General features: G+C 40.1%; 1 protein-coding gene across 1 annotated transcript in view; it reads right to left on the bottom strand.

The window, feature by feature from the left end:
- The window catches only part of FOCAD (focadhesin), a 1,237,844-nt gene that overhangs the window by 41,330 nt on the left and 1,171,315 nt on the right, over nt 1-25,199 (bottom strand). The window contains 4 exon segments of the mRNA XM_053702659.1: nt 9,528-9,625; nt 21,034-21,211; nt 21,388-21,477; nt 22,497-22,757. Of these exon segments, the coding sequence (XP_053558634.1) occupies nt 9,528-9,625; nt 21,034-21,211; nt 21,388-21,477; nt 22,497-22,757 (627 nt within the window).

Below are 25,199 nucleotides of genomic sequence, written 5' to 3'. Positions count from 1 at the left end.
CCCATTCTTTGTTTACAATGTCCGCCACCCGCTTGGGTATAGGAAAAGCTTCGGGGGGCCCCGGGACCTCTAGGAACTTGTTCATTTTACATAATTTCTCTGGAATGACCAAATTCTCACAATCATCCAGAGTAGATAACACCTCCTTAAGCAGGGCGCGGAGATGTTCCAATTTAAATTTGAATGTAATTACATCAGGTTCAGCTTGTTGAGAAATTTTCCCTGAATCTGAAATTTCTCCCTCAGACAAAACCTCCCTGGCCCCCTCAGATTGGTGTAGGGGCACTTCAGAACCAATATCATCAGCGTCCTCATGCTCTTCAGTATTTTCTAAAACAGAGCAGTCGCGCTTTCGCTGATAAGTGGGCATTTTGGCTAAAATGTTTTTGATAGAATTATCCATTACAGCCGTTAATTGTTGCATAGTAAGGAGTATTGGCGCACTAGATGTACTAGGGGCCTCCTGTGTGGGCAAGACTGGTGTAGACGAAAGAGGGGATGATGCAGTACCATGCTTACTCCCCTCACTTGAGGAATCATCTTGGGCATCATTTTCTCTAAATTTTGTGTCACATAAATCACATCTATTTAAATGAGAAGGAACCTTGGCTTCCCCACATACAGAACACAGTCTATCTGGTAGTACAGACATGTTAAACAGGCATAAACTTGATAACAAAGTACAAAAAACGTTTTAAAATAAAACCGTTACTGTCACTTTAAATTTTAAACTGAACACACTTTATTACTGCGAATGTGAAAAAGTATGAAGGAATTGTTCAAAATTCACCAAAATTTCACCACAGTGTCTTAAAGCCTTAAAAGTATTGCACACCAAATTTGAAAGCTTTAACTCTTAAAATAACGGAACCGGAGCCGTTTTTATATTTAACCCCTTTACAGTCCCTGGTATCTGCTTTGCTGAGACCCAACCAAGCCCAAAGGGGAATACGATACCAAATGACGCCTTCAGAAAGTCTTTTCTATGTATCAGAGCTCCTCACACATGCATCTGCATGTCATGCTTCCCAAAAACAAGTGCGCAATAGAGGCGCGAAAATGAGGCTCTGCCTATGATTAGGGAAAGCCCCTAGAGAATAAGGTGTCCAATACAGTGCCTGCCGGTTATTTTACATAATTCCCAAGAATAAAATAATTCCTCAAAGCTATGAAGTATTAAAATATGCTTATATATCAATCGTTTTAGCCCAGAAAATGTCTACAGTCTTAACAGCCCTTGTGAAGCCCTTTTTTTCTTATGTAATAAAAATGGCTTACCGGATCCCATAGGGAAAATGACAGCTTCCAGCATTACATCGTCTTGTTAGAAATGTGTCATACCTCAAGCAGCAAAAGTCTGCTCACTGTTTCCCCCAACTGAAGTTAATTCCTCTCAACAGTCCTGTGTGGAAACAGCTATCGATTTTAGTAACGGTTGCTAAAATCATTTTCCTCTTACAAACAGAAATCTTCATCACCTTTCTGTTTCAGAGTAAATAGTACATACCAGCACTATTTTAAAATAACAAACTCTTGATTGAATAATAAAAACTACAGTTAAACACCAAAAAACTCTAAGCCATCTCTGTGGAGATGTTGCCTGTACAACGGCAAAGAGAATGACTGGGGAAGGCGGAGCCTAGGAGGGATCATGTGACCAGCTTTGCTGGGCTCTTTGCCATTTCCTGTTGGGGAAGAGAATATCCCACAAGTAAGGATGACGCCGTGGACCGGACACACCTATGTTGGAGAAATATTTATCCAACCTACACATTTTCTCTGGTATTGCAACTGTGTTACAATCATTCAGAGCCGCTAAGACCTCCCCTAGTAATACACGGAGGTTTTCCAGCTTAAACTTAAAATTTGAAATGTCTGAATCCAGTTTATTTGGATCAGATCCGTCACCTGCAGAATGAAGCTCTCCGTCCTCATGTTCTGCAAATTGTGACGCAGTATCTGACATGGCCCTAATATTATCAGCGCACTCTGTTCTCACCCCAGAGTGATCTCGCTTACCTCTAAGTTCTGGTAATTTAGACAAAACTTCAGTCATAACATTAGCCATGTCCTGTAGTGTGATTTGTAATGGCCGCCCTGAAGTACTCGGCGTTACAATATCACGCACCTCCCGAGCGGGAGATGCAGGTACTGACACGTGAGGCAAGTTAGTCGGCATAACTTCCCCCTCGTTGTTTGGTGAATGATGTTCAATTTGTACAGAATGACTCTTATTCAAAGTAGCATCAATGAAATTAGTACATAAATTTCTATTGGGCTCCACCTTGGCTTTTGCACATATAGCACAGAGATATTCCTCTGAGTCAGACATGTTTAACAAACTAGCAATTAAACTAGCAAGCTTGGAAATACTTTTCACTCAAATTACAAGTAATATGAAAAAACGCACTGTGCCTTTAAGAAGCACAAAAAAAAATTATGACAGTTTAATAATAAGGAACCGGAAAAATTATAACAATCAGATTTTTCCCAGTAAAAGCATAAATTTAGCAAAGGATTGCCCCCATTAGCAATGGATAACTAACCCTTAATAGCAGAGAAACAAATGTACAAAATATAAACGTTTTTTATCACAGTCAAAGCACAATCTCACAGGTCTGCTGTGAGTGATTACCTCCCTCAAAATAATTTTTGAAGACCCTTGAGCTCTGTAGAGACGATCCGGATCATGCAGGAAGAGAAAAAGACTTTTGACTGAATTTCTGATGCATAGCAAAAGCGCCAAAATAGGCCCCTCCCCCTCACCCACAGCAGTGAGGGAAGTTCAGTAAACTGTCTCAAATTAAAATAAACGACAGCCAAGTGGAAAAACAGTGCCCAAAAACAATTTTTCACCCAGTACCTCAGATATTTAAACAATTTAGCATGCCAGCAAAAACGTTTAAAATTAAATATCATGAAATGTCATTAAACAGCCTGTTGCTAGACGTTCCCACTGCAAGTAAGGCTAAAGATTATATGCATATAGTATTACCCAGAGAAGTGCCATTCCCCAGAATACTGAAGTGTACACATATATACATAAACAGCCTGATACCAGTTGCTACTACTGCATTTAAGGCTGAACTTACATTATATTGGTATTGGCAGTATTTTCTCAGTCAATTCCATTCCTCAGAAAATAATATACTGCAACATACCTCTTTGCAGGTGAACCTGCCCGCTGTCCCCTGATCTGAAGTTTACCTCACTCCTCAGAATGGCCGAGAACAGCAAAATGAATTTTAGCTACGCCGGCTAAAATCATCCAAAAACTCAGGTAGATTCTTCTTCAAATTCTACCTGAGAAGGAACAACACACTCCGGTGCTGTTTTAAAATAACAAACTTTTGATTGAAGATATAAAAACTAAGTATAACCACAGTCCTCTCACACATCCTATCTATTAGTTGGGTGCAAGAGAATGACTGCGTGTGACGTAGAGGGGAGGAGCTATATAGCAGCTCTGCTTGGGTGATCCTCTTGCACTTCCTGTTGGGGAGGAGTTAATATCCCAGAAGTAATGATGACCCGTGGACTGACCACACTTAACAGGAGAAAACAATTTATTCTTACCTGATAAATCCTTTTTTTCTTGGTGGTGATAGTTCACAGAAGTCCTTACTTGTGGGAATTCACTTCCTGGCCACCAGGAGGCAGCAAAGGTTACCTACAACAAAGCTTTAAGTATCTCTCCTACTTCCCTCTCTCTCCCAGTAGTACGCATAGCCAAGGAAGAAGAAGTAAGACAGATAGTAGGTTGCAATTGGTGCAGGCTCCAACCAATAGGAACAATCAGAGTTATTTAAAAGAGGATCCCCGCGAATGACAAAACATAAGTCCAGAGTCTTGAGAAAGTCCGTACGAGTCAGGCGAAATGCGTAGACGTGGTGGACATAGGTACAGACACCAGACAAGGACATTAATGTTGCAGCTACAGCCTGAGAGCTAAAGAGACTGATTGCCGAAACTGTTACTGCTATTGGTCAAACCTACACACAAGTACGGGACTTAGCCGGAAGTAACATCAGCTGGGAAGTAACTGGGTTGCGGATAGTGTGCATTGTCAAAGGTGTTTTTATCACTGTGATCTTGTAAGTGCAACTTGTTCTATATGCGCTAAGGAAATTATTTAACTATTTACATTGAGTCGCGGTTGCGCCAAATTCAACCTGTATGAGTATATATATCTGTTATTTTAAGAGCGGACTAGATGTTTTTCCCTAACCTTATAGCTGGTTATTTACCATTGCATATAGATAAAGATATTTTTATGTTAGAATGAAGTCCAGGCTCACTTTGTTAAGAGGCCCCTTGCATTGGTAAAGAGCTAATAATCGGCTAGATTACGAGTTTTGCGGTATGTGTAAAAAAGCAGCGTTAAGGCTCATAACGCTGCTTTTTCACTACCGCTGGTATTACGAGCCTTGCAGGTTTAGGGACACTGCACACTTTTTTGGCCGTACCACAAATTAACTTACGCAATTTGCGTAAAGTCTTTTTTCAGTGGGGACTTCCATAGCACCGATATTACAAGCTTTTTCTGGGAGGCCAAAAAGTGAGCGGTACAGCCTATACCGCAAGAATCTAAAGTCAGTAGTTATGAGTTTTACACTACAAAGCTATAGCATAACTCTCATAACTAAAGTGTTAAAAAGTACACTAACACTCATAAACTACCTATTAACCCCTAAACCGAGGCCCTCCTGCATCGCAAACACTATAATAAAATTATTAACCCCTAATCTGCCGCTTCGGACATTGCCACCACTAGAATAAACATATTAACCCCTAAACCGCTGCACTCCCGCATCGCAAACACTAGTTAAATATTATTAACCCCTAATCTGCCACCCCCGACATCGCCGACACCTACATTATACTTATTAACCCCTAATCTGCCGCTCCGGACATCGCTGCCACTATAATAAACATATTAACACCTAAACCGCTGCACTCCCGCATCGCAAACACTAGTTAAATATTATTAACCCCTGATCTGCCGCCCCTAACATCGCCGCCACCTACCTACAGTTATTAACCCCTAGTCTGCCGCCGCCACTATATTAAATTTATTAACCCCTAAACCTAAGTCTAACCCTAACCCCCACTAACTTAAATATAATTAAAATAAATCTAAATAAAAATTCCTATCATTACCTAAATTATTCCTATTTAAAACTAAATACTTATAAAATAAACCCTAAGCTAGCTACAATATAACTAATAGTTACATTGTATCTAGCTTAGGGTTTATTTTTATTTTACAGACAAGTTTGTATTTATTTTAACTAGGTAGAATAATTACTAAATACTTATTAACTATTTACTAACTACCTAGCTAAAATAAATACAAATTTACCTGTAAAATAAAATCTAACCTGAGTTACACTAACACCTAACCTTACACTACAATTAAATACATTTCCTAAATAAAATAAAATTACCTAAATTACAAAAAGAAAACACTAAATTACACAAAATAAAAAAATACATTATCAGATATTTAAACTAATTACACCTAATCGATAGCCCTATAAAAAAAGCCCCCCCAAAATAACCCCCCCCCCCCCTAGCCTAAACTAAACTACCAATAGCCCTTAAAAGGGCCTTTAGCGGGGCATTGCCCCAAAGAAATCAGCTCTTTTACCTGTAAAAAAAAATAAAAATACAAACACCCCCAACAGTAAAACCCATTAAAATATTAAAATAGTCGTTAGTTGCAGCCCTAATCCAAGCACTAAAAAATATGCACAGATATACTCATACTAGTATATAGCACCAAGCAGCTGCCTCTGTACAATACCACATACCCATAGCAGTAAATCTTATGACAGCCTAAAATTGGGATTAAGTCTGCTCCCTTAAATGGAACATAGAATGGATTATTCTTGCACCACTCAAGGAATAAATAATACTGTAGTGTATGACAACCGGAGCCATAAGATCACAGACAGTACAGCAGCAGAATGATAGAAATGCATCGATAATATTTTAACTAGGAAAACAAGGAGGTAAACTAATTTACAAGGTTGATAATCTTAATTTATACTCAGCAGCCTTGTACTGACAGAATGTTAATTGTTGCCCTCATAAATAACAAATTATGCTTACTAGATCAATTTCTTTTCTTCTGACGGGGAGAGTCCACAGCTGCATTCATTACTTTTGGGAAATACAGAACCTGGTCACCAGGAGGAGGCAAAGACACCCCAGCCAAAGGCTTAAATACCTCCTTCACTTGCCTCATCCCCAGTCATTCTGCCAAGGGAACAAGGAACCGTAGGAGAAATAGGGTGAAAAAAATGTGCCAGAAGAACAAAAAATTAAGGCCGCCCCATAAAAAAAAAAAACACGGGCGGGGAGCTGTGGACTCTCCCAGTCAGAAGAAAATGATCTGGTAAGCATAATTTAAGTTTTTCTTAAACGGGGAGAGTCCACAGCTGCATTCATTACTTTTGGGAAATCAATACCCAAGCTTATAGAGGACACTGAATGCAAACGGGCGGGAACAAAAAGGCAGCCCATACTGATGGCACCACAGCCTGACACAACCTGGACTCCCGATAAAAAACTACTTCAACAGAAGCAGGATAACAAAAATATGGAAAGAGGACAAGGTAACTGCCCATAAAATAGAACCATAAAAAGCCCATTTAGAGATCACTCTAAATGTAGGACTCCACTGAGCACAAACGCCTCTAAGGAGACAAAAATCCCACTCACTAGAAGCACACAAACAAAAAAACTTCTCCATTAACAATGGTAAGGGAAACAACAAACAGACTCCCACACCATCCTCTCCCTAACTGGAAGAAGAGGATAAGAAAGTCTGAAAGAACCTCCAGAAAAAAATCCCCGAAGATTCAAGGACAAACAGAGAGAAAAGCCCCTAGCATAACTCGAAAAAAAGTGGCTACAAGGCTGCAAGAGGACAAGGTCCTGTATAAGATACTCTATCAATGGAGGAGAGGAAAAGAAAGGAAAAATTCCAGATCACATCCTTCATAGATCTAAAAGAAACCAAAGGAAAGCCTTAACCTGACCAAAGTCCCAAAAGGTCAAAAAGTACAACAAGACTACCTTATTAAAGACAGCTAAATAGCACAGAGAAACTGAACACACGTAGGTCATAAAAACCCCGGGAGCAGAACAGAAACGGAATAGTAACATCTGTTTATGCAACAAACGAAAGCCACAGGCTTCCATCAGTAGGCAGTCCGACTAAATGTCAAAACATGGTAATTAGCCAACTGAATAGCTAGCAAATGTGCACCAGGACATCCACAATGAAAGTAAAATGAAACGATCTTACCAGAATCTATGTCGTGGAACAGTAACACGGTCCCTCAAGTTTGACAGATAGTAGCATCTCTTCTGACATTGACTTGAGTGAAGAAAACAGGCAGTGAAACTTGTCAATGCTTATTGCTTATGAAGCTGTTAATATGAGTCAGGATGGTTTCGCAGAAAGACTCTCCCTGCATCTCCGTACTCTAACTTTCATCCATGCTCACACTGAGAGGCTGATAGGACTACTTAAAACCCCAGTCCCATTTCGAAGAGTACTACCCTCCATAAGAGACTACTCCGTAAACTTCTGACACTTCTCTGCCAACCTCCTGTGACAAAAGGCAAAGAATGACTAGGGGATGAGAGAAGTGGGGGAGGTATTTAAGCCTTTGGCTGGGGTGTCCTTGCCTCCTCCTGGTGGCCAGGTTCTGTATTTCCCAAAAGTAATGAATGGACTCTCCCAGTTTAAGAAGAAAATTATTTAAAATCAAACAAACACAGTGTGCAAATTAGAGCAATATCGATATTAGAGTGAGAGGAACATAGATTAACTACAGCAAAGTAATACTATAACTGAACAGTAAAACAAACTAAGAAATCCTTGACGAGGGAAACAACTATACAATAACCCTACATCTGTTGCTCCTGCAAAAGAATAAAACAGAGAGTACAGGAAAGTACTCAATAAAAGTATGCTGACTACAGTTGCCAAAATTAGTGGTGTATATATTGAATAAAGATAATACCTCAAAGATTACCTCCCTTGCCCGGTGAAAATGTTAATCTTACCCCTTACGCAAGCCATAGAACATCACTGCATAAGCGAAAAATGGCCGAGGGAGTTTGCACACCAAAACACTATGAGGCGGGAAATCCCAGATAATCCTCTAATGTAGATAATTGTTCTCCCACGCTGTGCTCAAGCTATAGAAAACTGTGTGCTGTGAACACCTTCCAACGCCGATAGCACTCCCTCTGACCCCCTCTCTGATGGAGACTGTCACTGTACTATATGCGGACAGAGAAGTTAAGCAGGCAAAAAGATCGGCAAATGTGGCACACCTTAAGGGGCAATGAAAAAGTGGCAACTAAAAAACAGTTAACAGTGCCCAAATACATCACATATCAGTTAATAAAATGAAATGATGTGAATACATGATGTTTATACTGTGGCAGTATGCGCCTCTCAGCTATGATAAGCAGCTCTGTTATATGCTGTAGCAGATGCATAGTAAAGTAAAACCATGACTTTCACATAAGACAATATAAAGATACATATCTGTAAGTTTTGCCAGGAAGTCTGAATATGTCAGGCATTATCACCATGATGGATATAGTATACACTATTTAGTGTATCTACTAATAGTCAAACAGCTGTGTGAAGATGCAGGTACATACCCTGTAGCTGCCCACTCCACTGATCTTACCCTGGTATAGCCTGAAGATCAAGGAGATTGCATTCTTGGCCAAACAGGAGGAGGAGGCGAAGGAAACCATCCCAGCAACATCCATGGTAGGCTTGTGACCATATTGCACAGTCAGTACTAACCTAAATCCCACTCTTCCAGGAACTATCCATTGAAATATTTGTGAAATAAGTAATCTTGAGCACCTCTATCCTTGCCTTCTCCTTGATAAGGCAAAGAACTACTGGGAGAGAGAGGGGAGTAGGAAGGATACTTAAAGCGTTGTTGTGGGTGTCTTTGGCTGCTCCTGGTGGGCAGCAAGTGAAATCCCACAAGTAAGGATTTTTGTGGACTATCACCACCTTAGAAAGAAATCAAAATTAAATGATAATGTAACACATATACAATCTGATGCAAACAAACTATATACAAATCTAAAAATACATCATATTTATTAAAAAAATATGATCTTTAAATGATCCCAGTCTAACGATCCATGGGAGTATAACCCATGCGAATACTTTTGGGACGTTATACAATGGGACCATAAACCAGGTCACAGGCAGCTTTGGTTGTACAAATTTATGGCCAGATGTCTGCATGACTCTTGGCTTAGGGGGAAGTTCAATGTTTATAGAGGAGGGGATCAAAATCTTTTAACATGTATCAAACACCAAAGGCTCAGCAATGCTGTAGTCATAGTCAATAGTACCATAGTCTAAATTAAAAAAATGGAAGTTGCACAGGATTTTCTTCTACCTACTCTAATAAGGCAAGGGACAGTACCCTAGTAGCCCTGAACTTATTACCATGAGTGAAAAAACTTACCTTGCTTTGTTCAATATTCTTCACTGGGGTGGACAGATAAATAACATTCCTTAAATGGCCAATTAGATCCAGCAACCACTGCAGTCTTTTCAGAACTCCTGTTTATTAAAAATAAAAATAATCATACTTAAATATAAAAAAAATGCTAATACATGAGCGTTCTGAGACAATATTCTTTAACGTGGCATACAAATAAAATGTGAAATACATTTCAATTCTAAAATAAATAAATGCTTATTTATGTGTTTATTTTTCAAAAATACTTTGCTTTCAAGCAAGAAATCATGCTCTGTCAATAGTGTGAGTAATGGGCATATTGTGACTTTTTCAAATCATCAGCTTCAGACTGCATTAAAAGGACATTGCACACACCAACTGGAGAATATTAAATTGCAAATAGCGTCTTCACATTTACTTTGTAATTGAAAGTAACTTATTTTTCCTGTTGAAACCACCACCTATACTAAAAATGTCAATACTGTAGTATTGGCTATAGAAAAGCTAGGAAACAAGCAGCATCAACAAAAATCAAGCTCTCGGTTGGTGTTAAAGAGAGACAGTCCATTTAAAATGGTATTTCTGCAGCAACTTTGAATACAATGAACTCTTATTAGCTGCTAGGCTGGATTGGCTATAATTGTGTTATGAAATCATAATTTTATATTGTTACTATACAACATTTCTACCATTATCTGTAATGTTTAAAATATGACCTTATTATATGATCTTTCTTAAAAGACCTAAAAAACAATATTTCTGAGGAGGAGGGAAAGATTACCAAACCCCAAGAGCTCTATAAAACCCCTCTCACCTCACATATAGCTTATTATAGCCAAGCAAGTGAGATAAGAAAATGGAACAAGAGCCAAAAAATGAGCAGGGAAAAAAGATGTGCTGAAGAAAAAAAAAAAAGGTAGGGTCTTGTGGACTCTCACCACCATGAAAGAAATGAATTAGGCAAGCATAAATTATGTTTTCTTTCATATAGGTGGTGAGAGTACACAATCCTTACTCTTGGGAATTAATAACAAAGTAATAACATTAAGGGAGGGATTTAAAAACATTTTTCTTTTCACTGAGAAAATAAATCCATAACCCCAATAATATATATATTTTTTTAAATGCACTTAAAATAAGCAAACATGTGAACAAAATCAAACTGAGACAACTGCCTTGTTTGGCCTGTAATGAACAAAGAGTATGTGCATTAGTACCCAGAGAAATAGCATTAAATTGGTCTGATTGCATTAACAAATCTAAGCATGTGCCACATAAATGAGCTGGAGAGGGCACTTCAGCTCTCTTACAATAAATATGCCTAATAATGGTAGAAAGGTTTTCAGGAGACTCAGTTTCTTGGGTAGATTTAGGGGCAGAATCCTGCTGTTGCATTATAGCATATGGCAATGCAATAAATATTAAACCCCGTAAAAAAGCTCTTGATGAATGGAAACCATTTACTCCCTCCAAAGCAGCTTGAACAGTTACAATGCACGCTAAGCCAAACTGAAAAACAGAATAGGAGAAATAAACATTACATCCGAGTATACGCCAAACAACTGACAACTAAGGAGATTTTGCTCGCCAAAAACCTGACGTGCGCATAACTGTGTGAATGTATGTCAACTCACATGCGTAAACCAACATGCGGATAAACTATAGGAAGACTAAAGGGACGTGCGCTAACCTGACAGGTGGAAACCGACGTGTGGGAAATACTATAGTAGACTAAAGGGATGTGCATTAGCCCGATAAGCGTAAACCTGACATACACAATCCCGATGTGCGAAAACCAGAGGCTGACGTATGAAAAAATAAGCACGCCAAAAAAGCAGATGGGTGCAAAACAGCAAGGGAATAACGAAAAAGGATCTGTCTCGGCAATATATAACAACAACATATACAAGTAAACTTTAAAAAGTGGCAATAACATAGCTATATGAATGTCTACATGTTAATAAAAAATACCAATAGACACTTGTCTACTAGCAATCAAGTAGCAGACAGCCAAACCAGTACTGAAACATATTAGAGGTTATTGGAGTATATTGTAGATTTATAAAGGGAGGCAAAAGACAAGTCCCTGCGGCCAATTATAGAGGATTTATGAAAAATTTCCCATGAGGTGAAACAAAGAATCATACACCATACCTCATATACATCCCTCTGACAAGCACTGTACTCTGAGGGGAAAATGGGCCTCAACATAGACTAAATACTCTCCCTCTGAATATCTTCAACCACCTCCAGCAAAGGCAAAGTAAAGACATACAGCTAGATTACGAGTTTTGAGCGCTATAGGGATTTTAATGACCACCACAAAAGTGGCATTATTTCACCTCCCTATAGTGCTGCTATTACAGGTTTAAAAAAAGCAGGCTTGTGCGGGCGATATGGTGGTGTTGAGCTCCATACCGCACCAAAAACAAGCGCTGCTTTGACATGCTTGTGCACGATTTCCCCATAGACATCAATGGGGAGAGCCGGCAAAAATAAAGCCTAACACCTGAGATCGCGGAAACAAAAGCTCCTTAACGCAGCCCCATTGATGTCTATGGGGAAAAAGAAAATAATGTTTAAACCTAACACCCTTACATAAACTCAGAGTCTTAACACTCCTAATCTGCTGCCCCTGACATTGCCGCCACCAACATGTTATTAACCCCTAATCTGCCGCTCACGATGTCGCCACCACTATACTTAAGTTATTAACCCCTAAACCTCTGGCCTCCCACATTACTACCACTAAATAAATCCATTAACCCCTAACGTAACCCTAAGCCTTTGGGGCAATGCCCCACAAAAGGCCCTTTTAAGGGCCATTGGTAGTTTATTGTAGGCTATTTTTTTATTTTGGGGGGGCTTTTTCATTTTGATAGGGCTATTAAATTAGGTGTAATTCTTTTTTATTTTTGATAATTTGTTTCTTATTTTTCGTAATTTAGTGTTTTTTTTTTTGTAATTTAGTTATTTTTTTGTAATTAGATACTTTTTGTTATTTTTAGTGTTAGGATTTTTTTAATGTGTAGTATAGTTTAATTTAATTGGTAGTTAGTTTAATTGTTAGTTTAAAATTCATTTATTTAATTTGACAGGTAAGTTTTAATTAAGATAGGGAAATTGTAATTTTAATATAAAGTTAGGGGGGCGTTAGGTTTATGGGTTAATAGTTTATTTTAGTATATTTCTTGTGGGGGCTTTCGGTTTAGGGGTTAATAGGTTTATTATAGTGGTGGTGTGGACGGACGGCAGATTAGGGGTTAATTATATTTAAATAGTGTTTGCGATGCGGGTGGGCTGCAGTTTAGGGGTTAATAGGTTTATTATGGCGGTGACAATGTCGGGGAGCGGCGGAATAAGGGTTAATACATTTTAATAGTGGCGGCGACGTCCGGAGCGTCAAATTAGGGGTTAATACATTTATTATAGTGTTTGCCATGCGGGAGGGCCTCTGTTTAGGGGTTAATAGGTAGTTTATGGGTGTTAGTGTACTTTTTAACACTTAAAACTCATAACTACTGACTTTAGATGGTGGTACAGATCTTGTGGTTATAGGGTGTACCGCTCGCTTTTTGGCCTCCCAGGCAAACTCGTAATACCGGCACTATGGGAGTCCCATTGAAAAAGGACTTTTTTAAAAGTGTGGTACTGACGTTGCGTGGCAGGCTAAAAGGTGTGCGGTACACCTATACCTACAAGACTTGTAATAGCAGCGTTAGGGAAAAAGCAGCGTTATGGGACAGAACGCTGCTATTTTACTCATAACGCCAAACTCGTAATCTAGCTGTAAGGTAGGTGTGAGGGGTTTTATAGCGCTCTTGGGGTTTGGGACTCTTTGCCTCCTCCTAGTGGTAGAGTAATTCTCAAATAATACTCACCATCTGTATGAAAGAAAGAAGAAAAAAAAACAGTTCATGCTTGGAGCAAAACTCCAGCCTAGTCTGAAACTGAAATGACACTAGCATGAAGGGGATGGGTATACAATGAAATGTTGGACACAATTTAGACTATGTATTCCAGAAGGCCAGAAGACTGTATACCCATCATTACTGAATAAGGCTGTACAACAAGGTGAGAGAAATATTTATATTTGAAAATCTAAAAATAATTTATTTATTTGTTTTTTTAAAAGACACTAGCAGTAATTTAGCACCAATCTCAATGCCAAATCTGAAGCAAACCTATTCACTGGTAGTACCTGTTGTATCAGAACAAAATAGATTGTGAGAGGTATAGGACAAAACAGTTATCCAGGCTCTGAAGAGTGGGTCAGAATAGAATTGTCAGTAATATGCCACTTGCATAGTGTCTTATGAACATTTGGCATATGTACTGAAACAAACTCAACCAAAAATTTAAACCACCTCAACCAAAAAGACAAAGTAGTAGCAGAGGCCTTCTGGCCCTTACGCTTCCCTGTATACACCACAAACAGAGATGTAAGACTGTCTGAAATCCTTAGTAGCCTGAAGGTAAAAATTCAGGGCACAAAGAAGATCCAAATTATGAAGCAACCTCTCCTTTGGAGAATTAAGGTTAGGACACAAAGAAGGATTGAGGTTATGATCAGACACAACATTGGGAAGAAATCCCAATCCAGTGCAAAGAACAGCCTTATCGGCATGAAAAAACAAATAAGGAGGCTCCCATTGCAAGGCCGCCAGCTCAGAAACTCTGCGTGCCGATGCAATAGCTAACAAGAAAAGGACCTTCCAGGAAAGAGTCTTAAATGTCAAAAGAGTGCATAGGTTCAAACCCTCTGCAATACCTTAAAAACTAAGTTTAAGCTCCAGGGAGGAGCGGACTGTCTCAAGCCAGGCCTGATTCTAGACAGAGCCTGAACAAAAAACTGAACGTCAGGAAGCTCAGCGAGCCTCTTGTGCAACAAGACTGATAATGCCGAAATCTGTCCCTTTAAGGAACTGGCGGCAAGCCCCTTCTCCAGAGCATCCTGGAGAAAGGAAATAATCCTAGATACCTTAACTTTATGCCAAGGATATCCATGCGACTCACCAGGACAAGTAAGTCCTCCACACCTTATGATAGATGCGACGAGTGACCGGCTTCCTGGCCTGAACTAGAGTATTGTTACAAACTGCTATTTGTAACTGACCCTTTAAATGAAAAATTGCCCTGCTTCCATGGATTGTGGAGAAGCCTATTTGCCAGCCTCCTTCCTCATGACTATGGCCCCTGGAAGATTGTGCCCCTGAAAACCTATAAACTTTTATTGGGTATGTATGGCCCTTTAAGAACCGTCTGGGGACATATTGTGACTTTGGTGAACAATGCCCCTTTAAGACTATGTCCCCAGACCTGTAAATTAACTTGTCCCTGGCGTTCTCCCACTTGGTTCAGTAAATAGGACTTGCTGAACCGAGTGCCACGCAGGCAGAGTGTTCCACAGAAAGGGAGCACTGTTACAAAAGCATTCGTTTTCATTGTGTGCCATTAAGTGCTATGTGACAGACCCTTCGGTCAGAACTAAAGAGTTAAATTTTGTTCAGCTTCAAGAAACCTATTCTAAATACAAGTTTGCTGGGATCAGCTCTAATTAAGTTTAGTGATAAACTTTCCCATTGTCTAATCAGACTGCTAGTGATAAGGTGGACTGCATTGTTTTACTGTGTGTAATGTTATCTGCTGTTATGGCCTGTCAAAGGGCGTTGCCTCTCTATCTAAATGCATCAAATGTGTGATTGGGGATTTTATGCCTCCCCCTGAGAGTGTCTTTTTTGCATGTAACCTCAATAAAAACCAGGCTGTGTGTTCCAGCACATCAGACCTATTCTGACCCTCTAACTTGCAGCTTTGACTCATGTTTGTAGGGGACAGCTATATCACTACAGGGATTGCTATGTTTTTCATACTCCCTTAGCTACAGGGATTGCTACAGAAGGAAGAGGTTCACCTACTGGAGCCTGGTCGTAGGTCCAGGGCGCAGAGCAGACGGCGAGATACCAGCCCAGCAGCGGTGGTTCAAAGAGTCTGCATTACGTATGGTGGCTACGCAGTAGTTATAGTGTCTACGGTGCTGATGATCCTTTGGGGAGCGCTAGGAGCATCCTTTTCTACGGTCCAACTTCCAGCCAGCCTGGAGGCAACCGTAACAAGTATCAATCACCCTCTCAGAAAAACCTTGTTTGGCCAAGACTAAGCATTCAATCTCCATGCAGTCAGCCTCAGAGAATCTAGATTTTGATGTTGAAAGGGACCCTGTCCCAGCAGATCCCTGCGACAGGGTAACCTCCAAGGAGGAGAGGATGACATCCCCACCAGATCCGCAAAGCACATCCTCCGCGGCCACAACGGAGCAATCAGAATGGTCGAAGCTCGCTCCTGCTTGATGCGGGTCACTACACGAGGAAAAAGCGGTAACAGTGGAAAAATGTAAGCTAGGTTGAATTCCCAAGGAACCACTAAGGCATCTATCAGCTCTGCCTGGGGATCCCTTGACCTTGACCGGTATCTGGGTAGCTTGCAATTGAGTCTGGACGCCATGAGATCTATCTCAGGCGTTCCCAATCTGAGACAAATCTCTGCAAACACCTCGGGGTGTAGCGACCATTCCCCTAGATGAAAGGACTGCCTGCTGAGAAAGTCCGTTTCCCAGTTGTCCACACCTGGAATGTGGATCGCTGAGAGCGAGCAGTTGTGGGACTCCGCCCATTCCAAAATCCGAGACACCTCCCTCATTGATAGGGAGCTTCTTGTACCCCCCCCCGATGGTTGATGTAAGCCACCGAGGTAATGTTGTTGGTCTGGAATCTGATGAAGCTGAATGACCCCAGAGGAGGCCACGCCTTCAGAGCATTGTAGATTGCTCGAAGTTCCAGAATGTTTATCAGGAGGAGGGACTCCTCCTGGGTCCATTTTCCTTGTGCCATCCTGGCACCCCAAACAGCTCCCCATCCTGCCAGACTCACGTCCGTGGTCAAGATCTCCCAGGACGGTCTCAGGAAGGATGTCCCCAGGGACAGTTGTCCCGGACGGATCCACCAAGAGAGGGAGTTCCGAGTCCGAACGTCCAGGGATATCTGCTGCGATAGATCTGAATGATCGCCGTTCCACTGCCTCAACCTGGAACCTGGCGAATGGAATGACGTCTATGCTGGAAACCATGAGTCCAATCACCGCCATACATAGGGCCACCGAGGGACTTGAAGAGGACTGAAGAGCCAGACAAGAGGACACAATCTTCCTGATCGCTGATCTGTGAGAAATATCTTCATGGATATAGAGTCTATTATCGTGCCCAGGAACTCCACCCTGTTGCTGGGAACCAGGGAACTCTTTCCTGAGTTGATTTTCCAACCGTGAGATTGGAGCAGGAGAAGAAGGGCCCTTGAATGATCCTGTGCGACTAGGATGTTGTCCAGATAAGGCGCCACAGCAATGCCTCTGGATCTGGCCACTGCAAGTAGTTCCCCCAGAACCTTTGTGAAGACTCTCGGGGCCGTCGCCAGACCAAAAAGAAGGGCCACAAACTGGAAGTGTTGGTCCAGAAACGCAAATCTCAGGAACCTGTGGTTCCCTGTGGATTGGTACATGAAGGTAAGCATCATTTAAGTCTATTGTCGTTATGAACTGTCCCTCTTGAACTAGGGGCAGAATAGATCTGATCGTTTCCATTTTGAACGATGAAACAGCCATCTGGAGGTTTTTGCCCAAGGGTACAGGATAGGATTCAGATCTCATCCACCAAGGGGCAGATTCCCCTTGTCAAATCTGTCTGCAAGACCAGAAAAGAGAAAAGTATTTCTAGAGTGTGTGAGGGATCTCTCTTCTCTAGGAGTTATTGTACCAGTACCCTAGACCCCTCTCTGCCGGGGGTACTGGTACAATAACTCCTAGAGAAGAGAGATCCCTCACACACTCTAGAAATGCTTTTCTCTTTTCTGGTCTTGCAGACAGATTTGACAAGAGGAATCTGCCCCTTGATGGATGAGATCTGAATCCTATCCTGTACCCATGGGCGACAACCTCCAGAACCCAAGGGTCCAGAACGTCCTGCAACCAGGCTTCTGAGAAGAGAGATAACCTGCCCCCTACTTGGTCCAGAGACCGGGGCCGCTCCTTCATGCCGATTTTGACTCGGCAGGCTTCTTGCTCTGCTTGGAAGCTCTACTTGGACTTACCCCAAGACTCAACTGGCTTCCAAGTTCCCTTGGACTGATCCGCTTTTGCGGCAGGCTGCTGGCGCTGGGCCTTGTCCGCACGAAAAGGACAAAAGGTAGAACCCTTAGGCTTAGCCTTCTTATCCTGCGGTAGAAAAGCACCCTTGCCTCCCGTAACCGTGGTTATGATCGAATCCAATCCTGGACTGGACAAAATCTTTCCTTGAAAAGGTAGGGACAACAATCTCGACATAGAGGTCATGTCCACAGACTATGATTTAGTCAGAGCCCTGCGAGCTAAAACAGAAAAACCTGATATCTTCACATTCAGGAGAATAATTTGCATATTACCATCACATATGAAAGAATTGGCGACCTTCAACGCATTAATCTTTTCCTGTATCTCGTCCGTGGAAGTCTCCTCCTCGACCATATCACACATGGATTCACACAAATATATCGTAGCACCGGCAACTGCGGCTACAGCGGCTGTCGGTTGAAAATGAACCATGTATGCTGAAACATCTTTCTTAACATGTTTTCCAACTTTTTATCCATGGGCTCTTTAAACGACCAACTATCCTCAAGTAGAATAGTCGTCCGCTTCGCGAGCGTAGAGATGGCACCATCCACCTTAGGGACAGTCCCCCATAGCTCGAGCTGAGAGTCCGGAACGGGGAACAGTTTCTTAAAAGAAGAAGAAGAGGAAAAGTTAGAACCTAGTCGCTCCCATTAATTCTTAATAATATTAGCCATCTTAACGGGAACCCGGGAAGGTCTGAGGTACCACCCTGTCCTCATGTACTTTATCAAGCTTAGGAATCGAAGGTACCTCCGGAAGTTTCAGTTCCGGAACCTCCAGAGTAACAAGCACTTGCTTCAGCAAAAAGCGCAAATTCTCCATCCTAAACCTAAAGTCAGGCTCCTCCGCAGCTGGAGGCCTAGATGACACGGATTCCGACCCAGAAGGGTCCTCCTCCGAAGAGTCGGATTGGGCCTCATCAGCAGATAACACCTCTGATATTTCCATAGCCGTAGAGAACCCCTGGGTCGGACCGCCAAGATGTGTCCTACGCTTGCACTTAGCAGAACCTGGTAAAGCATGGATCACCTTCGATAGCGCCATTTGCAGTTGATCTGCAAAATCTGACGGCCAACGAAGCTCTCCCGTAGGAGTAATCGTTGGACCCTTGGGCGCTGCATGTGCAATAGGAGATGGATGCAGTGAACGCACCTCATGGGACGGAGAACCCTCAGTAGTACTAGACATCCTCTTATTTTTAGATGTCACAACATTATCAAGGCATGTGGAACAAAGTTGAGCAGGCTGATCTACCAGAAACTCCTCACAATAAACACAGGTATGAGACTTTGTTAAAGAGGGAGTACCCTCTAACACGTCAGAGTCCATAGCCTGCGCTTTTATTATGGACTATATTTTAATAATAAAAAAGGGCACCTTTATAACCTCCAATGGCCAGAGCACTCACCACCTCCTATGACCCGGACTACAGAAACCGCTTTGTCTCTTTCGCCAGTCAAGCAGAATAAGTTGCCTAGGCCACACCCGGTTTAATGGAGTGCCTCGCAGGACCGCCCCTGCACTAGGGAAGAAAACGTGCCAAAACAGACGCGCAAATACTCCTGGAAGAGAACCTGTCAGTTCCACCATTGCCAGAGCCTCATCTCACACAGCAATGACACAAACAATATTATGTATAAACCCCCCTATTCAATAATCCCCCTTCCATGAATATTAACCCTTGATTCTATAAAGATAAAGGTGTCACACTGTGATCCTGTCTTCTCCGTTATCATGAATATAATAAAATGAAACTATCTTACCAGAATCTATGCCGTGGAACAGGAACACAGCCCTTCAAGTGCGACAGGTTAGTAGCATCGCTTCTGACATGGACTTGAGTGTAGAAAGCAGGCAGCGAAACTCGTCAACGCTGATTGCTTATGGAGCTGTTAATATGAGTCTGGATGGTTTCACAGAAAGACTCTACCTGCATCTGCAGACTCTAACTTTCACCCAGGCTCTCACTAAGAGGCTGACAGGACTACTTAAAACTCCAGTTCCATTCCAAAGAGTACTACCCTACACAAGAGACTACTCCAAATCTTCCAACACTTCTCTGCCAACCTCCTGTGACAAAATGCAAAGAATGACGGGGGGATGAGGGGAGTGGGGGAGGTATTTAAGCCTTTGGCTGGGGTGTCTTTGCCTCCTCCTGGTGTCCAGGTTCTTATTTCCCACTAGTTATGAATGAAGCCGAGGTCTCTCCTCCCCTTTAGATGGAAATATATATGCTTAAACAGAAATATGATATGATTATGTAACATATAATTTGTATATAAATATACACAGTGGAAGCCCTAATAAAAGAATACATACTGCCCCAAGTGAGAGGTGGAAATTAAGGATAACCATCCATTTTGTTTGAAAAACAGAATAAAAAATAATAGATAATAAAAGAAAAGGAGAAGTCTTATATCCATTGGAAAAGATAGCTCTTTCATATAAATGAATACTGTATGTCACTTCACTTATGGTTCTCATCATATTTTTAATCACCATAACTTATTTGGAAACTGGTTTGGATGCCCCATACTAGCTTGAGTAAACAGCAAGTAAGGAATCTGTCATGTGCTGGTGAGGTCTAATGCAACTAAAACAGCTGCTCACATTTGACCTTACCTATCCCTGCTATGCATTAAAAGCAATATGAAACACAATTTTTTTGTGGGATTCAGACAGAGCAAACCATTTTTAAAAAGTTTCCAATTTATTTCTATTATCAAATTTGCTTCGTTACCATGATATTCCGTGTTGAAGAGATACTAGGTAGGCATCTGGAGTACTACATGACAGGAAATAGTGAAGACCATATAGTGCTCTTACAAATGGATAACATTCTTGCAGAACTGCTGCCACATAGTGCTCCAGAATTGGGCCGGCTCCTAAGCATACGTCTCTGCGTTTCAACAAAAGATACCAAAGGAATGAAGAAAAATTGATAATCAAAGTAAATTAGAATGCCGTTTAAAATCACGTGCCCTATCGGAATCATGAAAAAAAAAGTTGGGTTTCATATCCCTTTAAAGCTGCCTAGAGTAGCCTTGTATGAGGGTATCCATGTTTAAAATGGATTTGTGAATAAAAAACACCAGCTCCATTAAGCACACTGCTGAGGTCTTGTGTGGAGGAATGTGCACATGTGCTATATATAATAATTTATTTTATGTAATTATAAATGAAATAAAGTTTAGCATTAACCAACACTGCATTAGAGTGAATAACCATAACAATAAGATTTACATTTAGTAGGATTCAGCTGTAAAAACAGCTTTAAGAGGTAGTGTCCCATCTCCTGTTGCTTTACCTGTATTTTGGTGGCTAGTGATCCGTGCTTGATAAAAAGCTTGTAGAAGCATCCACACAATGGGTTGGTTCTCCTTGCATTCCGCAGCTACAGTAAGTACATCAGTTAGGCAGGACAATGGGAGCCGTCCTTGTGAAACTAAATACACTCTCACAAATGTGCTTTTCTCAATGTTCCCCTTTATAGAAGGAAAAGGGTATAAGAAGGTTATCAATGGTCATTTACAGAATTTATCACAATCTATTTCTTTATAATAATAATAATACAGAGCAACAGACGTCGTCATCATCAAAATAAATGTTTACAGTAAAAATAAATATATGCAAAACAACTTGTTATTTCTACTTCTGATACCTTTGAAACATTGCATATCCTTTCAATTTCGCTATCCGCCATTTCTGAGAGGCATTTTCCAATTTCAACAAACAATTCCACATCAGCTTGCTGCATCGCATACAAAAACATGAAAGAGATTAAAACAATTTAAGAAATAAAAAATGACCAATTAAAAAACTTCTTGTATTTGTTTTGTTTAGTCTGTTTTATGTATCTGTAACTCTCACCATGAATGCTATGGGATTTGGTGGTAATTTACAAATAAATGGTCATAATAATAATAATATTAATGAAGATGATGATAGTGAACTGATTTTCTATTTACATTCAAAAAATCCAAAGTTAAATACAAATGTATATAGAAAAAAGGAGCAATTTGCAGGAAAAAAATATTTAACACAATTTGCAGTTTTTTTAAATGCCCTTGAAAATATATTAAAAGATTCAATAAAATAATGATAACAGTAACTCTTGATTTGAAGTTAAGGGAAGAAGGCTGAGTGACAATTTAGAGAAATATAAGTATAATTAGCTTGACTATTGCAAACATGGTGCTTGGTGATTATCAAACCCTCTAAAAATTGAATTGTAATCCATAACATCTAAATGATTTAAAAGAACTGTAAAGATCTCTGGTCTGGTGAGATTATCTAATGTGTCTCATCAGCACTGTGAGATCCCACAATGATCTGTAGAAAGGCAAAAGAGCAGCTTATCTAAGTAGAGTTCTGGATGTGAAGGAGTGACACACACGTTACTATATAAAGTCTAAAAAAAAAAAAAAAAAAAAAGATTTTGAGTGTTTTTTTCTCCATGTCATCTATTGGTCTGATAATCTCCAAGTATCATATTTGTAACAGCACAGCTATATTAATCTATTTTTATTTTACTGACCAATAAGCAATGTTTTTCTGTGCTGTAACAACCGCTCGCTAAAGCCAATCAACCGTAGGATGTCTACAAGTATATTATTGTGTTACTATGTTACAACCACTTGAAACGATAACATTTATTTCAACTTGTTCCACAACACATTATATAAAGAATTTGTATGAAAATAGTTTGAGACATTTGTAAATCATTAAATTACAAATATTAAGTCAGAATAAAGCTTAACTGCACATCACCTGTATCTCATTTGGCATAAGATGAAAAATGTTCTCTGTAGTTTTGCAGAGGAAACTCCAGCAGTGCTGTGGGGGGCTAGGTAGTTTCATTGCTTGGCTTACACCTTGTAAAACGCACCGGGACAGCTCCAAATATTTTGTTTTATTCTGTGTTTCAAATTGGGGCACCATAAAAACATCAGCAAATGTTTGCAACTTGTCCTCAGAAACATGTTTTATCCAAAGAGGCAGTGAGGTCAAAAGATAAGTTCTGGTTTTAACCTGCACACAAAGTACAAAAAAACATAATGATCTAAACAGAATAAATAAAATTAGACATAGATTTCTCTAGTAAAAATGCCAATAGTTTAACCCCCCCCACAAAAAAACAACTAATAGCAGAAACATTTTTTCACAGGTTGTTTTTCAGATTCACATGTAAAGCTGTTCGAGATAATGTGCAGTGTGTGGGGTTTATTTTTTAGATTTTTGGTGACTATAATGTTATTCATTTATCACTTGTGACTGAAAACTTCTTTAAAATACATATTACAAATTAAAGATATAACAGCAGACTTGCCTTTATTAGAGAGAACATGTAGGAAAAAAACAATTTATGCTTACCTGATAAATTTATTTCTCTTGTAGTGTATCCAGTCCACGAATCATCCATTACTTGTGGGATATTCTCCTTCTCAACAGGAAGTTGCAAGAGGATTACCCACATCAGAGCTGCTATATAGCTCCTCCCCTCACTGCCATATCCAGTCATTCGACCGAAACAAGCAGAGAAAGGAGAAACCATAGGGTGCAGTGGTGACTGTAGTTTAATTAAAATTTAGACCTGCCTGAAAAGGACAGGGCGGGCCGTGGACTGGATACACTACAAGAGAAATAAATTTATCAGGTAAGCATAAATTATGTTTTCTCTTGTTAAGTGTATCCAGTCCACGGATCATCCATTACTTGTGGGATGCCAATACCAAAGCTAAAGTACACGGATGATGGGAGGGACAAGGCAGGAACTTAAACGGAAGGAACCACTGCCTGTAGAACCTTTCTCCCAAAAACAGCCTCCGAAGAAGCAAAAGTATCAAATTTGTAAAATTTGGAAAAAGTATGAAGGGAAGACCAAGTTGCAGCCTTGCAAATCTGTTCAACTGAGGCCTCATTTTTAAAGGCCCAGGTGGAAGCCACAGCTCTAGTAGAATGAGCTGTAATCTTTTCAGGAGGCTGCTGTCCAGCAGTCTCATAGGCTAAACGGATTATACTCCGAAACCTAAAAGAAAGAGAGGTTGCCGAGGCCTTCTGACCTCTCCTCTGTCCAGAGTAAACAACAAACTAAAAAGGTTAGATGTTTGGCGAAAAGCTTTAGTAGCCTGTAAGTAAAACTTCAAGGCACGGACTACGTCTAGATTATGCAAAAGACGTTCCTTCTTTGAAGAAGGATTAGGACATAATGATGGAACAATAATCTCTTGATTGATATTCTTGTTAGAAACCACCTTAGGTAAAAACCCAGGTTTTGTACGCAGAACAACTTTATCTGAATGAAAGATCAGATAAGGAGAATCACAATGTAAGGCAGATAACTCTGAGACTCTTCGAGCCGAGGAAATAGCCATCAGAAAAAGAACTTTCCATGAAAGAAGTTTGATATCAATAGAATGAAGGGGTTCAAACGGAACACCTTGAAGAACTTTAAGAACCAAGTTTAAGCTCCATGGAGGAGCAACAGGTTTAAATAATTCTAACTAAAGCCTGACAAAATGCCTGAACGTCTGGAACTTCTGCCAGACGCTTGTGTAAAAGAATAGACAGAGCAGAAATCTGTCCCTTTAAAGAACTAGCTGATAATCCTTTGTCCAAACCCTCTTGGAGGAAGGACAATATCCTAGGAATCCTAACCCTACTCCATGAGTAATTCTTGGATTCACACCAATGAAGATATTTACGCCATATCTTGTGGTAAATTTTCCCGGTGACAGGCTTTCGTGCCTGTATTAAGGTATCAATTACTGACTCGGAGAAGCCACGCTTTGATAGGATCAAGCGTTCAATCTCCATGCAGTCAGTCTCAGAGAAAGTAGATTCGGATGATTGAAAGGACCTTGTATTAGAAGGTCTTGTCTCCGAGGCAGAGTCCATGGTGGAAAGGATGACATGTTCACTAGGCCTGCATTTAAATATAATACAGAATATAAGTGCGCAAAGTGGATGCTAAAGTATACAATTAAAAAGGTTTTTTTTTTAAAATAAACTCAGAATTCTGAATGTTTGACCATGTGCAAAAATTCAAATCTATATATATTCAAATGCAGAGAGGTTTTTATAGGTCCTCACACCAAAGGGTTAAAATTGATTCCCATATACTTCGATTAAAGTTAAATTAGTGGTGAATACAAACATGAAACAAACCACATATGATTAAAATGTATATTGTATTTTATAATGCTTAAAAACATGAAATAAACAATTTGAAAATACTCTTTCTAAAATTATAGTTATAATTATAAATCTAACATTTATTTAATACTTATTTAATACAATTGATAGTGAACGGCCCTAACTTATAAAACACATCTAAATTAATAACACATCTAAATAAATACCACATAAATTGATAAAAGGACAAATATGATCATAAAATAAAGTGTAAGTTTTTAGGACTCAGATGGAAACTTTGTAATTAGTCCAAAAAGGAAAGTCCCAAACGATGTCCTT

Source organism: Bombina bombina, chromosome 2 (genome assembly GCF_027579735.1).
Source record: "Bombina bombina isolate aBomBom1 chromosome 2, aBomBom1.pri, whole genome shotgun sequence".
NCBI classification, from domain to species: Eukaryota; Metazoa; Chordata; class Amphibia; order Anura; family Bombinatoridae; genus Bombina; species Bombina bombina.
Note: the sequence above shows the minus strand (reverse complement) of the source record. Positions and strands in the feature narration are given on the sequence as shown.